Source organism: Sporothrix brasiliensis (assembly GCF_000820605.1).
Source record: "Sporothrix brasiliensis 5110 chromosome Unknown Cont20, whole genome shotgun sequence".
Classification (NCBI taxonomy): domain Eukaryota; kingdom Fungi; phylum Ascomycota; class Sordariomycetes; order Ophiostomatales; family Ophiostomataceae; genus Sporothrix; species Sporothrix brasiliensis.
The window spans coordinates 1475520-1491032 of NW_024467139.1; the positions used below are offsets into that span (position 1 = coordinate 1475520).

The window sequence follows — 15513 nt, forward strand, 5'->3', positions numbered from 1 at the left end:
AGTTGTCGTCACGAAACGCCGCCCATAGGGCACAGCAATAAAATAGACGAAATAAAAGTAGGACTCGAACAATGAGCAGAACAATGAAGAACAATGAAGAACAATGAAGAACAAAAGAAAACAAAAGAAAACAAAAGCACAGCGTTCCAGACATCCAAGGAATGTCACAGTCACGAACCGACGTTGAATGCGATCGGCAAAACTATAGCCCTTTTAGTGACCTGTAGACTATTGGTGTCCGCTCTGCCGCTGTCTGTTAGCAACAGTTGGCGACACCCGGTCGTGAACCCCTGGTGGAAAAACGCGCCGTTGGCTCAGGGGAGAACAAGCGCTTGACGTCACGCATTATGGCGTAAATTCGGGGGCTGCAGCGCATGGCTACAATTGAAGCATTACGGGCAATGGCAATGCCACCTTAGTTGTGGGCCGTATGGGCTTCCTTCCTCGTAATGGCGCACATGCCACAGGGGACACCCTGGACTCCTGCCCAAAATAAACCAACAAACACCCAACCATGGCACGCGGACCACAGGCACATCCTTACCAGGAGGGGAAGGCGCGGGCAACTGCAACAACGCCACCTTCCGCCTGAGACCTGAGAGGAGGCATTGTCGCTTAGGCGCCGAGAAGGCAGGTGACAAATTCTGACCTCTTGTTGACTCTCCTCCCTTTTGAAGGCTCGACAACATCTCGTCAACTGCATCGTTCGTCCGCTGGACCAGCACAACGAGATCGGGAGACACGACCTCTCGCGCGGCACGCCGCAAGCGTAATCGAAACGACACGCGACGACGTGGCGGGACAGCTAAGCCAGCGAACGGCGGCATCGACAACCACGACGATCACGACCGCGTCAACACATCTGAACAAGACGACAAAAACTGCCATTTCACGTGCTTCTTCCGTCATGGCCGCCGCTGGAGAGGCTTCGCCCTCGTCGTGCCCATGCCCACAATGTGGCTTCGCCGTCCCCCTGGCCAGCGATGCCGACGCTCTGCTGCGGCAGGCCCGCCAGCAGATCCTGGCGTTGGAATCACAGGTTGCCCTGCTCGACCAAAAGGCTGCCGCCGCCATCGACCGCTGGGCCGATTACGAAGACGAACTGACAGCCCTGCGGCGAAAGCTGTCGTCGGCGGGAGCGGGCAGTGCCGCTGCATCCACATCTACATCTACATCCACCTCCACATCCACGGACAACGCTGGTAACCCGCCTCTCACACCTGCCTCGCCAACACGCACCACTTTCTTGCCTGCCGGCGCCGCCAGCCGCTTGTCGGCCCTCTTGTCGCCCCGGCCGGCCAAATCAACGCCCAACTTGAAGGCAGCTGCGGCTGCCACTGCGGCGGCACCACCACTACCGTCGCTGCCACCGCCATCACCATCACAACCTTCACAGCAGCCTCCACCTCCACAGCCGCTGTTGCAGTCCAGCAAGCCGCAAAGTACGGCCGGCATGCCGACGCCGCCGCCATCGGCCACCACCACCCGTGACGCGTATGACTCGACAGCCACATCGCCTGCTCCGAGGACACCGTACGGCTCCTTTCCCTTCTTTGGTGGCAAGACGCCATCTGCAGCGCAGCCGCCGTCGCAACCAGAGGCAGACACTGTCCCCTCCACGAAAGAGCTGCTCGACGCTCTCACGCGCGAGCAAACATTGCGCCGCCAGGCCGAGGGCCGTCTCCAGGACACCAGTCGCGAGGTCGAGGAACTCAGCGTCTCGCTCTTTGAGCAGGCCAACGAAATGGTGGCCGAAGAGCGGCGTGCGCGCGCGCGCCTCGAAGCCCGTGTTGCCGTCCTCGAGCAGCGCGACACGGACAAGAAGCGGCGACTGGAGCGGCTGGAACAGGCCATGGACCGCATCGAGCGACTCCGAGCCATGCTGGGCGCTGTGGATGGTGGTAGCGAGCGCACAAAACCAGCACGCAGTGACGCAGCGTCGCTGCACGAGAAGCAAAAACTGTCCATGACCACGGCGATTGCATAAGACGGGGATGCGTTGCATTGCTTTGGCGTTTGCGCGTCGACACCGACGTTGCTCTGGGATGCGGGTACGGAAAAAGGAACAAACGGATTTGGCAGGATAGGGCTTCCCAGGAAAGGGACTGGGGCACATGGGAGAGGAAAACAGGCCGAAAACGAGACCGGTCTGTCTTGGGCGGGCAAAAAGGGTACGATCTACTTCATTTTACGTGGACGTCCTTGGACATGTCGGAAAGCATAAAGGACAGCTGCAACTCGGCACGGCGTTTATACCAGGCTACATAGTATTTGGAAACCAGGAATCTAGGGAGACAACATCGACCAAATTGGCACACATTATATTTACAGACGGGTATTCAACTTCTTCAACCGCACCACAGCATCGTATATCAAGTTCATTTAATTTATATATATGCATGTAGCCTTATCTGTTCAGTTCTCATATGCCTTCCAAACGCCCACGTTTTGGGAGCCGGGTATTCATGTACGAATTTCGTCACGTCACAACGCCCTCTTTACTGCGACTCGCCACCAGCCGCCCGGGCTGCCTCATCCACCACCGCAAACCGTGCGTTGGCCGCCGCCAGCTGCGCTCGTGCGCCCTCGTCTAGCAGCCGGTACCACTGCTTGAGCAGTCCGATAAACTGCGCCTCCCGATCCATGTCCTCGACAGGCGGTCCGTTGACCTGGGGCGGTGGTGACGGCGACGAAGCATCCTTCTCAGCCGCGGCGTGCATGTGCACGTCGTCGCCGCCCTCTCTTTGGCTGGCCCTCTCCCCCGCCCCTTCTGCGACGGCCTTTGCCGGAAACACAGCATAGGCGCTCTCGTCCGTTGACCGCAGACCAAAGCCCTTGTCGTGCAGCGCCACCACCTCGAATCGCCGCAGCAGCAGGCCGTCGCCCGCCCGGAACGTGGGCATCGTGTCCTTGTGCGCGCGGAACACGCTGACCTCGACAATGGCGTCAATGTCCGCACCGGCCGCAGCAGACAGCGAGACCGACACGGAGCCAGCGTCGCTGGCGTTGTCGGCGGCGTTGTTGGCACCACTGGCGGCAACGGCCGCTGGGCTTCCTCTCCGACTCCCACCGCTGGCCGCATGCAAGTTATGCAGGTGGTGCCGCGACGCCGAGACGTGCTCGACAAGGGATGGATCGGTCGCCGTCAGCGTCATGGCATACTGGCGCGTGCGTGTGCGCCGTGGCGGCGCGTCGTCTGACGACGATGTGGCGACAACGGCCACGTCCAGTCGCGTCCGGAGACGCGGCCGCAGGTTTCGCAGCGGCACGCAGTCCGGTACAGTATCGCGGCAGCGGTCGAGTGCAAGCTTCACCTCGGCCATGGAAGGAGGCGGAGGGGCCATGAACACGCTGGCCACGGTCTCCTTTTCTTTCTCTTCTTTTTCCTGTTCCTTCTCCTTGTCCTTGTCCTTGTCCTTTGCTTGGTCTTTCGCCTTCGAGGCGGGCCGCTTCTTAGAAGTCGCACCCCGGGCAACTTGGACACTTACGTCGTCGCCAGCACCGTCTACTTGGGTCGAGTCCACAGCCGCGGCCGGTGCTGTGGCAGCGGCAGACCGTGTTTTGGCGGCGGATGTCGACGCCGGTGCATGATCGACTGCGCCGGTCGCCGTCGCTCCGTCTGGAGCGGCACGCGCTCTCTTAGACCGCCGCATTGTCGCACCGCGTGCAATCTGGATGCTTCGGTCGGGTTCTTCCGCCGGTGTCGCGTCGGCCACGGCGGCCGTCATGGCAGCAGCAGACGCTTTGTTGCTGGCATCGAGGGTGGCGGTGCCGCTGGGCACGACCGGCTGCGGGCTGAGGCTCCGCCGCAGACGGCTGTTCGTCGAGCGGAGAGACATTGTATGGCGAGTTTCGGCGACAGGAGAAGAGGAAGTCGCGGCTGTGTCGTCTGTGTTAACTGGAAGACGCAGTTTGCCGTCGTTTTCTTCAGGCAACTTGGACAACGTCATTTGTTCTGGCGGCTCCTCTGTTGTCTCCTCTTTTCCGTCGTCCGTTTTGTTCTTGTGTAACGCTGTTGCTGCCTCCGCGTCCCTGGCACGTGTTTCGGCCGCCGCATCGGCTGACTGAGCAACAGCTGCATCGCTGGTGTCTCCCTTGGGTGCCGGTTCAGTGACAATAATGTCTACTTCGTCGGCGTCTTCGACGCCAATGTCTGACTGCTTCGAGACAGCGCTCTGCATGTCAACGTCCGTAGCGGCATCCACATGCATCGAGTCGCCATGGTCTTGATCGTGACCGGCTTGGCGTGGTGTTGGTGTCGACTCTCCACCCATGACATGGTCGCCGTCCACGTTGTCGTGGTCGGCCATGTCAACGTCGCCGCCGCTGGCCACACTGCGCATATCGACGTCCGCTTGCTGCTGCTCAAACTCGAAACTCATTGCCATCTCCGTCAAAATCTGGCTCTGGATCTGCCCGTCAATGTCGTCGTCTTCTGCGATCGACGTCACGTCTGTGTGTCGAAAAGACTTGAGCTGAGCCTGGTCGGCGTGATCGTGGCGTCCAAAGCTGCTGGTCCCGCCGTCTTGTGTCTGCATTGGCGTCGGCAGATGCACTTGTGCAGCGGGAACGTCAGCCTGTTCTGTGGTCTGAGTAGCAGACATGGACTGCACCTCGCCAGGCGCCGTGCCAGTGGCGCCATCCTGGGAAGAAACGTGCTGTGTTGGCGGCGGAGAGAATGGCGTTTCTGAAGTAGAGGCAGCAGCGGTGGCTTCTTGAGCCAGCCGGGCGGCTTGGCTGCGCGTCTTATGGGCTGGCTCTGGCGCTTCTGGGGCCTCTGGCAGTTCGACAACGACCTCGGTGGGGGGTTGGTCTGAGCGGTCTTCCTCAGGTATGTCGCCTTCGGCCTCAGCCATCACCACGTCTTCACTGCCGATGTCCTGCTGGTCCTGGCTTTCGAGAACGGGGCCAGTCACGCCGCTGTCGTCGTCTCTCGCTAAAGATTCAACGGCTGGCTTCACGGGCTCCCGTGCTATTGGCCGCTCCGTGGTATCTCGTGTCATTTCCCTTGTGTTTTCAGCAGCCCGGCTCTCGGCATCGTTTGCCTCCTCAATCACAACAGCCTCGACCGTCTCTTTATCAGCAGGCAGGACATCCTCGGCTTCGTTCATCCCGTCAGTCGGTTCGGTCGTTTCAGCTTTATCCGGCTCTTCGACCTTCTCGGTTTCTTTCGCGTCCGCAGCGAGTTCCGCTTCGAGTTCGGCCTCCAGCTCTTTCTCGACCTCGTCCTCCAACTCAGAGTCAGCGTCGGCAGCCGGTGCATCTTGCTCGAGTCCGTCTTCCGGTTCGTTTTCCGGTTCAACCGTTGCCGCTACTTCACCGTCAGAACGAACGGAGACAGCACCATCTCCCTCCGGCTCTCCCTCTTCTTCCGGCTCATCCTCCTCCCCCTCTTTAAGCTCTTCTTCCTCCTCTTCAAGCTCTTCTTCCTCCTCTTCCTCCTCTTCCTCCTCCTCCTCCTCCTCTTCCTCATCTTCCACTTCGTCTTCCTCGCTTTGTTCTTCGTCTTCGTCCGGAGGAGTTGAAGCTGCCGCGGGTCCTCTTGGCACGCCTGATGGCTGCCCAAATCCCGGAACAGTGGGTGGCGGAATGGGCGTCTCAGAAACAGGATGTTTCGATTCCTGTCGAGGAGGCGGCTGTGCATCGTCGTCAGAGTCCGACAGCAAATCGATCACGACTGGCTGCGCCGGTTGAGATGGTCGTGCAGGCGGCTGATACAGCCGAGGTCGCTGGAAGCCCAGCGACGGATGCTCGCCCTCTTCGTCGTCCTCAACCTCTTGCTCTTCTTCTTCTTCCTCTTCGTCTTCCTCGTCATAGTCTTCTTCCTCTCCTTCAAATCGTTCGCCGCCTTCTTCGTCTTCTTCGTCATACTCCTCACCTCCTGCTTCCTCTTCGTCGTCGTCCTGGTCGCTGTCTGCTGAGAACCTGTGTTGGGGTGCAGCAGCATAGCGGTCGTCGTCGGCCTCTGCATCGGCATCTTCGTCGTACTCTTCTTCCTCGTCTCCCGCGTCCTCCTCACCCTCTCCGTCAAACGTCGCGGCACCGCCTTGGTCGTCGACATCGATGCCGTCCCCAATGTCGTCGTCAATGTTGGCATAGTTGCGCATGTCGTAATCGTCGCCCGGCTGGTCCGTCTGCTCCACCGCACTATCCACGCCTTCGTCGCTCTCCTCGTCTTCTCCCACTGGACTGTCACCATCTTCATCGATTCTTTCGACATGCTCACCGTCGACTTCGTCGCCCTCCGCGTCGTCTTCGGCCCCTTTCCCTTCGTCGCCTTCTGCAACAAGGTGGTCCGTTGGCTCGGCCTCTTCTGGGCCGTCGGACTCCAGGTCGTCCTCTCCAGATTGTCGGCTGGAGTGCTCGTCGGCCATACCCACCATCTGCTCCTCGTCTTCATTCTGGTAGCGCCGGTCATTGTAGCCGTATGCATCCACTTCTCGCGGCAGGTCCGTCGCCGTCACAGGCGTGTCGTCTTCAAAGACGCCTTCGTTTGCGCCGCTCGCGATAAACGACGACGCGGCGTCATTGTGCCTCTCTGTTGATGCTGTAGCCTCTGCCGGCGGTATGGAGCCTTCCGCATGTCGGGCGTCCAAGGTAGGCGCACTGATCGGCCACACAAGCATATGGTCCTGGCCAGTATTCTGCGGCGGTTCATTCGATTGTGGATGTGGTGACGGAGAAGCATGTTGTGGCTTCTCGGTGGGCGCCCCGGGCACACCGAAGCCACCATGCAAGGGGTGGTCGGGCCCGCTGTCGCCATGGCCGAACGAGGAACCATGCGCTGCTGTGTGCTGGGACGGTGGTTCGGGGTAGTGGTACTGAGGCTCGCCAAAGTGCTCGTCTGTAGCAGGTGGAGGGAAAGCGGCCACCTCGGTATCTTGAGCGTGGCCCTGCTGCTGTTGCTGTTGCTGTTGCTGATGGTGATGATGGTCAAAAGAATTAGTAGGATCACCAAATGGGAACCGGACATGGTCGTTGAACAGGGCGCCGTCGGGCACAAATCCCAATGCATCGGCGCCAGAGGTCCCGAACGGCACCACAGCAGGTGCTCCAAAAGGAAGATTGCTACTTTCCGCAGGGTGTGGAGCACCAAAAGGGTTGCTAGTGCATGCGACAGGCGCGGACGCTCCAAAAGGATCATTCGTGGCCGGGAGCGACGGTGCGCCAAACGGGTTGCTGCCAACAGGCTGCGTAGACGCCCCGAAAAGAGCAGATGCGGTCCGCTCGCTGGTGGCAAAGGGATTGGGAATGCTTCCCATCTGCACTTGGCCAAAGACAGGTATAGTCGACGTAGGTCCGTTGTCTTGGCGAAGAGCGGGTGTAGGCGTGTCCAGCTGCGATGTAGGAACAGGCGGTGACGAAGGCATGTTCTCGAGGCGCGACTGGGGCTGCCCTTGTGTCCGCGGAGCCGGCGAGACGGGGGCGGCCGCAGCTTCTGTCGTGACAGTCGTCATCTCCGGTTCTGGCCGAGGCGCAGGTGCCGGTGTCGCGGCGTCCATGGTTGTCGGCGGAGATGGGCGTGTTTCCTCTGTCTCTTCCTTGTCGCGGTCATCCTCGTCTTCCGAGAGCGTGGTCTGCTTTGGCTCGGGTTCCGGGCTCACAGACTGGCTGCTGTATCGCCAGGCATTGCTCGGCCGCCCAAAGCGCGTCCGTTTCCGGCCTCTGCCACGTACGCCGCCGTCGTCCTCAAAGACGTCGAAGCCGGGCTCAAACAGCGAGCCAAATGAGATCCTTGCACGCTTGATAAACGCAGGCGACGCATATTCTTCGTCGTTCAAGGTCGGCCGCGGGAGAGGCGACATGGGCAGGCGGAATAAATCGCCGATGGGCGGTGAGGATGGTGGCGCCCGCGCATGATGGTCGAGAGAAGCGTGGCCGTTGGTGGCGTCCCGTCCGTCTCGTGATTCCGTGCCTACGTCCTCCGCCTCCTCTGGCTGGTCGACATCAATCGCATGCGCCTCCTGTGCCTCGCCTACTTTCGCCTGCAGGACAATCCGCCCACGGAACTCCAGCTGCCACTCCACGCGCGAGCCTGGCAGTTTCAGGGAGGACTCGTCTTTGGACCAGCTTGCTCCGTGCAAGCTCAGAAGCAGCTCATCGCCGCCACCGAGACCACTATCGGCCACAGCGGTCGCGCTCGCGCCGTGCAGCTGGACACGGATCTGGCCTTTTGAGCGGCGCAAGCGGACGTCGGGCTCGGCGAGCAAGAAGGCGAGCGAGCGGTTGACCGAGTTGTAGGGCCACACAATCGTGACGTCTCCACGGACGGCGCGTGAGATGCCGTCGGAGGCGGTTGTCAAGTCAGGGCCGAGCTGCGCGATTGGCGTCACGGTCGCCGCGGAAAGTATCGCGGCCACCGACGTCTCCGCACCGCCGTCACGACCGCCGCCATTCTCGACCGACATGGCGACGGCGTCTCTGGTGTTCGGCACGACAGTAAGAGGTAGATGAGAAATGTCGTAAGGTCTTAAGAAGTGTTCTCAGTGAAGCGCATCGTCGTGGGACGAGGGATGCAAAATGCGGCCCCCAGCAGTAGCGGTAGCGAAAGCCGTCGCGTCAATGAAAGGCGGACATGTGAGCGGCGGTGCGTATTTGGGTATCACAGGTTGGATCGCGTTGTCGTTGTCGTCGGTTTGCCGTGCAGCTGGGGCGACGTTGAAGCCAAAACACAGCGTGATAGTGTGGTGATGTCGTTTGACCTGACAGCGTCGAAGGAGCTCATTCACGCGCCCGTCCTGGACCCACTATTCTTCGTGAACTTGTCACAGGCAAGAGCAAGCTTGGTTGTCGCGCTCCGGCAGGTGCGACCGAAAGAAGAAGGCGGTGAGAGGGAAGTGCGACCCTTGCGGCAGAAAACAGCCCAGCGACCTGGCACTCGGCAGCTAGGGGCGTGAAATCACATCATCGACACCAACACCCTTGTCGACGATTATTCCCACCACTTCCACACAGCCCGGCGCGCCAGGCTTCCGTTCGCAACATGCAAGTGCTGTTGCGCAATCGACGCCTGGCGATGCTTGCCGAGACTACTCCAGGGCGAGGGAGGGGGCTTCCGCGAGCTGCGTGAAAGACGGGTAGAAGGCGATCGCGGTACATATTGCATTTGGGGAATGAATGGCCTATGGAATCAATTTCTGCATTGTTTTGATGCTTTGGAATACTGCGTTTCCTCCATTTTATGTTCTGGGTTAATTTTGGATTTTTTGCGGCCTGCTTTTGTTCCAAGAACGATTTTTTTCTCTTCTTTTTCTCTCCTTTTTTTATATTTATTTTCTTTGGTTTCTTTTAATGTGCATATATTCTTCCATCACTCGACAAAAGATATGACGACTCCCAGATTTGCTGTCCGTAGCGTGGCCATTATCGGCGCCGGGTCAAGCGGCCTGACAGCGGCCCGATACATCCAAGAACAAGGCGTATACGACCGTGTTGTGGTGTACGAGCAGCGGTCCGAAGTGGGCGGAATATGGAATTACAGCTCGCGGCCAACGGACCAGGAACACATCCCGCAGGAATCGCCATACTTCCGGCCCGATGCGCCTCTGCAGCCAGGGGACGGCAAGACAGGCGCACCGGAGTTTTCGACGGCCACATACGATGAGCTTTATGTGAACATCCCGCATCATTTGATGGGTTTCACGGACATGGCCATCCGCGACGTGCACGAGGCCAAGCACCCCGGCGAACCTCTTCCCATCTTCCCGCACAGGAGGACGATTGCCGAGTATCTTATCAGCTACTCCCAGGACGTACGGCATTTGATTCGGTTCAACACAAAGGTGGACAACGTGCGCCTTCTGCGGCGACCGAGAAATTGGCAGAGAATTGGGACCAACGGGGCGACCAACAGGGCGACCGACGACTCTGTAGACAGCTGGGAGATTCACTCGTCCGACACGCGCAGTGGTACTCCCACTGTTGAGACATTCGACGCCGTGCTCGTGGCGCAAGGTCACTACGATATCACGTATGTCCCGGCCATTGCTAACATCGAGGCGTTTGACGAGGCCTACCCAGGTACGCTCACGCACTCCAAGCGATACCGCAACCCGGCGCCGTTCCGCGGCAAAAAGGTCATTGTGGTCGGCAGCTCGGCGTCGGGGCTCGACATTTCGACCCAGATCAAGACTGTCACCAAAGAACTGTACATGTCCGTGAGGACGCCCGTGATCTCCGACCAGTTCAAGAAGCTCACGGGGGCCGAGGAAGTGCCTCCGATCCAGGAGTTCCTTGTGGAAGAGCGCGGCGTGCGCTTGGCCGATGGCCGTGTCCTGCGCGACATTGACGCCGTCATCTTCGGCACGGGCTACCTCTTTTCGCTGCCCTTCTTGCAGCAGGCCAAACCGACGGAGGCGGAAGCGCAGGACACGGTCAGCGGGCTGGGTGCAATGCTGTCCAATGGTCGTCGCATCCACCGGCTGTACGACGACATGTTCCACATTGACCACCCTACGCTGGCCTTTTTGTGCCTGCCAATGATGGTCGTGCCGTACTCGCTGACGCAGGCCCAGGCCGCTGTCGTGTCGCGCGTGTGGGCAAACACGCTGGACCTGCCGACCACCGAGGAGATGAACGAGTGGGAGCGCGAGGCCGGAAAGGTGCGTGGGCCGACGTTCCACAAGTGGAAGCACAACGACGACGGCGTCTACGTCAACGCATGCTACGAGCGCATCATGCACGGCCCGCAGAGTGCCACAGCGCGTGCGGGTAAAGAGCCACCGCACTGGGACGACCGCCTTGTCTGGATGCGGGCGATCACGTTGTTTGGGAAGGTCAAATTTGAAGAGGGCGGCCAAAAGGCGACGTCGTTGCAAGAGCTTGGGTACGTCTACGAGGAAGATTGGAAGGAGAAGCAAGCTGAAGCTGAAGCTGAAGCTGCAGCCGCGGCCGCGGCTGCTGCCACCAGCATTGCAAAGGACAATACACTCGTGGCAGCCGTCGCAAAGGACGTGCCGACGGCGGCAATCAACGTGACTGCACCTGTAGCCGCCGTGGCTGTGAGCGGTGCGTGAGAAGGGCAATGAAAGAGAATACAGAGCACCTGAAGCTAGATACTTAATTTTGAATTTTGAGCCAGTTCACTGTCCCCGTCCCGAAGTCTGACTTTTAAAAGACAGGATCCTCTGGATGTCGTTTGATTTTGTATCTTTTTTCTTCTTCTTTTTCTTTTAACCCTATCTCGCTTATTTACATGCCTATGGCGATTGGTGAGACTAAATGAGACATGCATTGTAAAGAGTACAGACGAGGCAAATCCGCTGCAGATCACCCAGTGTAAGTGCCCGGTCCGGCGAGTCACGTCCGCTGCACCGATACTGAGCCGATCGGCCTCGGACGCCGAAAAGACATACAAAGTGAAGCTCAGCGTGCGAAGCGGCTATTGGACGGATAGCGTTTGATAGTAACGGGCGCACCTTCCCCAGGTACGCCAGGCACAAACGGGAAGGTCGGACTCAGCTGTTGGATTCGAAAGCGTGCGGAAGGCGCCACCTCGCGCAACACTTTGCCCATTGCCCGCCAGTGTTTGCCAGCTTTCATTGGCTCCTTCCACATTTGCGTTTTCCCAGTGCATTCTGTCGTCTTTTGCGACGATGGGGTCTTGTTTTTGCAACGCGCTGTGTAAATAGCTGCCCAGCAGCAACCGTCTTACCTGGACGGTCGATTCCAGTAGTCGCAAGCGTCGCCCTAATACCACTGTAACCTGGAAATGCACCCTCCGGACAGTTTACTAAACGAACCAGACGCCAGCCCGAAATCATCAAAATAGGAAAAGGCCTGAAGAGCAATCCCCGAAGGAAAGTGCCACCAGCCGCCCCCACACAATTCCTACAGGGAAAACGGCAAGCACGAACCGCGCGGCCTCGGAGCAAAGACAGAGCCCTGACAAAGGGCGTGCCTGCGGTTTTTGACACGACCGACCCCGGGGTGGGGGCTCTTCTGGGTTGGTGTGGCTCGAAATATGCACGGTGCTCCTGCCTCGTTCACCACCGCACCTGTCCGCCGGTTCACCATAAGGAGGCAGGAGCAACCCACCTGCTTGTAATTCGTATACGTACTCCAGTACCCGTAAACTTGGCTATCTCCTTCACAGCTGTTCCACGTCCCGTCCGTTGTTTTCGAGACGGCGCTGTGGTTCGTGACGGTCGTTTGCCAAGCTTTGCTTGGTGTTGATTTATAATATAATATTAGCTCTTGTTTAGGCCTAGGTCTCTACAGACTTAGCCCGTTGACCACCGTTCCTGCCTCGCGTGCCACTTCTTATCGCCTACGCTCGCTTGCAGCCCGGACGCTCGATCGGAAGGAACAAGGGAGCGGCATCCTGCTTTCTGGGCCCTCCGTCTCCCACCTGGCCAACTACGCACACACTTGTTGGGACTCGTACCTACCTCTCAGCCTTTGGCTCCGACTTGTTACCTTTCATCATTCACAATTCACTTGTTGTTCCCTTTCGTCTCGCCATCCACCATCTCATCTCGCTCGGAGAGGCAACAGTCGCGCCTCAGCGTCGGATCGTCGACTTGCCCAGTATGGACTCTTTCCACCTTGACGCCCTGATCGGGTCTCAGACCGCAGGCTCAGCGGCTTCGCCGGACCACGCCACAGACGTATCGGACGCTGGCTCCAGCTCGGAATGCTCGTTTGACGGCGCCCCCGACGGCCGCAAGCCGCCGCCACGCGACCTGTCCCACCTGTATTCCGAAGCCACGAACCTGCGCGTAGCAAGCAAGATGAAGGAGTACTATAGGTTCTTCCAGATCCCAAACATTGCTAATCTTGCTGGCGGCAAGTCCTCCCTCCCCATTTCCCGTCCATCCGTCCATTCGTTTGGTGATTCCTCTGGTCTTCCCCGGCTGCCGCTGACTTGTGACAATCTGCTTTCTCAGGCCTGCCCAATGTCCAGTACTTTCCTTATGACACGCTCGAGGCCAAGATTGCCAAGCCGGTGCGCTGGACGCCATCGCCCAACAAACAGGGCACCGCGGACGACAACGAGGGCGACGAGGACCTTGTCCTCGTGACCGACGGCGTCGCTGCCGTCAATGTGGCTTCACAGGCATCGTCCGCCCCGTCGGACCGCGCAGCGCCTGAGCGCCTCGTCGTACCCAAGATATCACCCGGCGGCGTTTTGCCGACGGAGAAGATTGATCTTGCTACTGCACTGCAGTACGGCGGTTCCGACGGCTACCCGCCGCTTCTAAGCTGGATTCGCAACTTTGCGCGCGAGTACCTGCACCCGAATGTGCCGTACGAGGGCGGCGTGGACGTTGTGCTGACCGTCGGCTCCACGGACGGCCTGTCCAAGACGCTCGAGCTGTTTGTCGACAACTGGAACCCCGTCCGCGACGACATTAGCACGCGACCGGGTCTGCTGTGCGAGGGCTTCGTCTATGGCAACGTGCTGAGCCAGATCGCACCCAAGGGCCTGCAGGTCGTGACCGTCGAGGCAGACGCCGAGGGCATGGTCCCATACGGCCCTGGCGGCCTGGAGGATGTGCTCGCGAACTGGGACGAGACCAGGGGTCGCCGGCCGCACATCATGTACACTGTGACGTGAGTAGCCCCGTTTTTCTCGTGCTTTTGTGTTTGTATATGTGTTCACTGCAAGCCCTAACACTCGTTAGGATGGGCCACAACCCGACCGGCATTGTGCTCAGCCTGGAGCGCCGGAAGCAGCTCTATGAGATCTGCAGCCACTACGACGTCATCATTGCCGAGGACGATCCGTACTGGTACCTGCAGTATCCATCGGCGGCGGTCAACGAAGCCGCTTCGCGCAACCTGCCCACACCCAAGTCGCCCGTTGTGCCGCCCACCATCGACGAGGCGGCTGGTCAGCGTTCGACGGGTTTTGCGTTCCTCGACTCGCTTGTGCCGTCGTTTCTTGCCGTTGACGTCGACGGCCGTGTTGTGCGCCTAGACACCTTCTCCAAGACGGTTGCGCCAGGCTGCCGCCTGGGCTGGATCACGGCCCAGCCCGCTTTCATCGAACGCTTCACGCGCATTGCCGAGACGGGCACCGCGCAGCCGTCGGGCTTTGTGCAGTCACTCATCTCGGAGCTTGTCATGGGGCCGCTGCCCAGTTCGGGCGCGTCGTCCTTCTCCGCCTCCGCCTCTTCCCCTTCCTCTGCATCGCCGTCGGCGACTGAGATGGCCGTGAGAAAGAAGAGCAAAAGCGATCCGACCTTCTCTGGCTGGCAGGTGGGCGGCTGGGTCCGGTGGCTCGAGGGCTTGCGCGGCGAGTACGAGCGTCGCATGAACCGCATGTGCACGATCCTCGACGAGGGTTCGTTCCAGCTCAAGCAGGGCACACCCGTGCGGTCCTCCGACGCAGACTGGGGCGTCATCACCAAGACACAGCTGTACTCGTACGACTGGCCGCGCGGCGGCATGTTTGTGTGGATCCGCCTGCACTTTGAGGTGCACCCGCTGTGGCAGGCTCCGCGGGCCAACGGCGTCCCCGGCGACGTCATTGACGGCCCGCTGTTTTCGATGGCGCTCATGTTCTTCCTGAGTAGCAAGCCGCACCTGGTGCTCATTAGCCCGGGCACCATGTTCAGCGCCGACGACAGCGTGCGGGCCGAACGTGGCTGGGCCTACTACCGGCTGTGCTTCGCGGCCGAGAGCGACGCAAATTTGATCGAGAGCTCAAAGCGTCTTGTGACGGCCATCCACAAGTTCTGGAAGATCAAGAAGGCGCAAGACTTTGAGGACATCCTCAACAGCTCACCGGCGGCCATGGCCGATGCCGCAGAGGCTAGCGAGAATGGAGACCTGGGTAACCTGGGCGTGTGGATGGGTTGTTAGACGAAGTGTGGACAAACAACGATTTTGACGACCGGATGCTGTTTTGGATTTATGATGGTTTGATTTCGTGGCGTAGCCATCTTCTTGGATATTGTTGGTCGTTTCTCGCTTAAAATTACCCTTGCAATAGTTGCATGACTCTGACGCTTGATGTGAACCAAACTGTCGCTTCTTTGCTGCTTCCCACTGTGGAAGCCTTTTGTAAGAGGTTGAAGTCGGCGTGCCATTGACGAGGGAGCGATGTAGAGGAAAGTAGAATAAACAATAACGAAAAACGACTGGTCCACTCGTGAGGTCGATATGGCAATCCCTCGTGGCCCCCTGAACGTCTGACGGCCCACATACCTCGCACATGATTCCATATCGCCCATCTCTTCCTTGGCAACATGGTGTTGGAGTTTGTAGGCTTACGTGTGCCCCTTTTTTTTTGCTTTTGTTCCCAATAGTGTTTACGTGCCAGTGGGAAAGGACACGACAGAGTCGCTGAATCGAGAAAGCGCCACGATCTACAATACTCGGGGAGAGACAAGCTCAGTATGTAAGAACTGGGCCACTCGGAGCTTGGTTTCGACAAAGGAGACAGACACATGTGAGAAGTCACAACTGTAGCAACATGAGGGCAGAATTATCCCATGATGCGCAGTAATAGCGACCTGCTGTAGTGTGGCAGAGAATATGCAGGACGCGAGGCAGCTCAACTTTCAC

At 59.2% G+C, this 15513-nt stretch overlaps 4 protein-coding genes across 4 annotated transcripts; 3 read left to right on the top strand and 1 right to left on the bottom strand.

Moving 5' to 3' along the window:
* Window positions 1–907: 907 nt before the first annotated feature.
* Window positions 908–1987, top strand: SPBR_07528 (uncharacterized protein; the record flags this gene model as incomplete). The annotated part of the gene is made up of 1 exon (XM_040765782.1): window positions 908–1987. The coding sequence occupies one exon, from the start codon at window positions 908–910 to the stop codon at window positions 1985–1987; it is 1080 nt and encodes a 359-aa protein (XP_040616389.1).
* Window positions 1988–2498: 511 nt separating this feature from the next.
* Window positions 2499–8408, bottom strand: SPBR_06320 (uncharacterized protein; the record flags this gene model as incomplete). The annotated part of the gene is made up of 1 exon (XM_040764577.1): window positions 2499–8408. The coding sequence occupies one exon, from the start codon at window positions 8406–8408 to the stop codon at window positions 2499–2501; it is 5910 nt and encodes a 1969-aa protein (XP_040616390.1).
* A 918-nt stretch (window positions 8409–9326) lies between these two features.
* Window positions 9327–11015, top strand: SPBR_07038 (flavin dependent oxidoreductase; the record flags this gene model as incomplete). The annotated part of the gene is made up of 1 exon (XM_040765293.1): window positions 9327–11015. The coding sequence occupies one exon, from the start codon at window positions 9327–9329 to the stop codon at window positions 11013–11015; it is 1689 nt and encodes a 562-aa protein (XP_040616391.1).
* A 1515-nt stretch (window positions 11016–12530) lies between these two features.
* SPBR_06729 (aromatic amino acid aminotransferase) lies at window positions 12531–14808 on the top strand (the record flags this gene model as incomplete). The annotated part of the gene is made up of 3 exons (XM_040764985.1): window positions 12531–12831; window positions 12888–13554; window positions 13626–14808. 3 exons carry the CDS (start codon window positions 12531–12533, stop codon window positions 14806–14808), a joined length of 2151 nt encoding a protein of 716 aa, XP_040616392.1.
* Window positions 14809–15513: the final 705 nt, after the last annotated feature.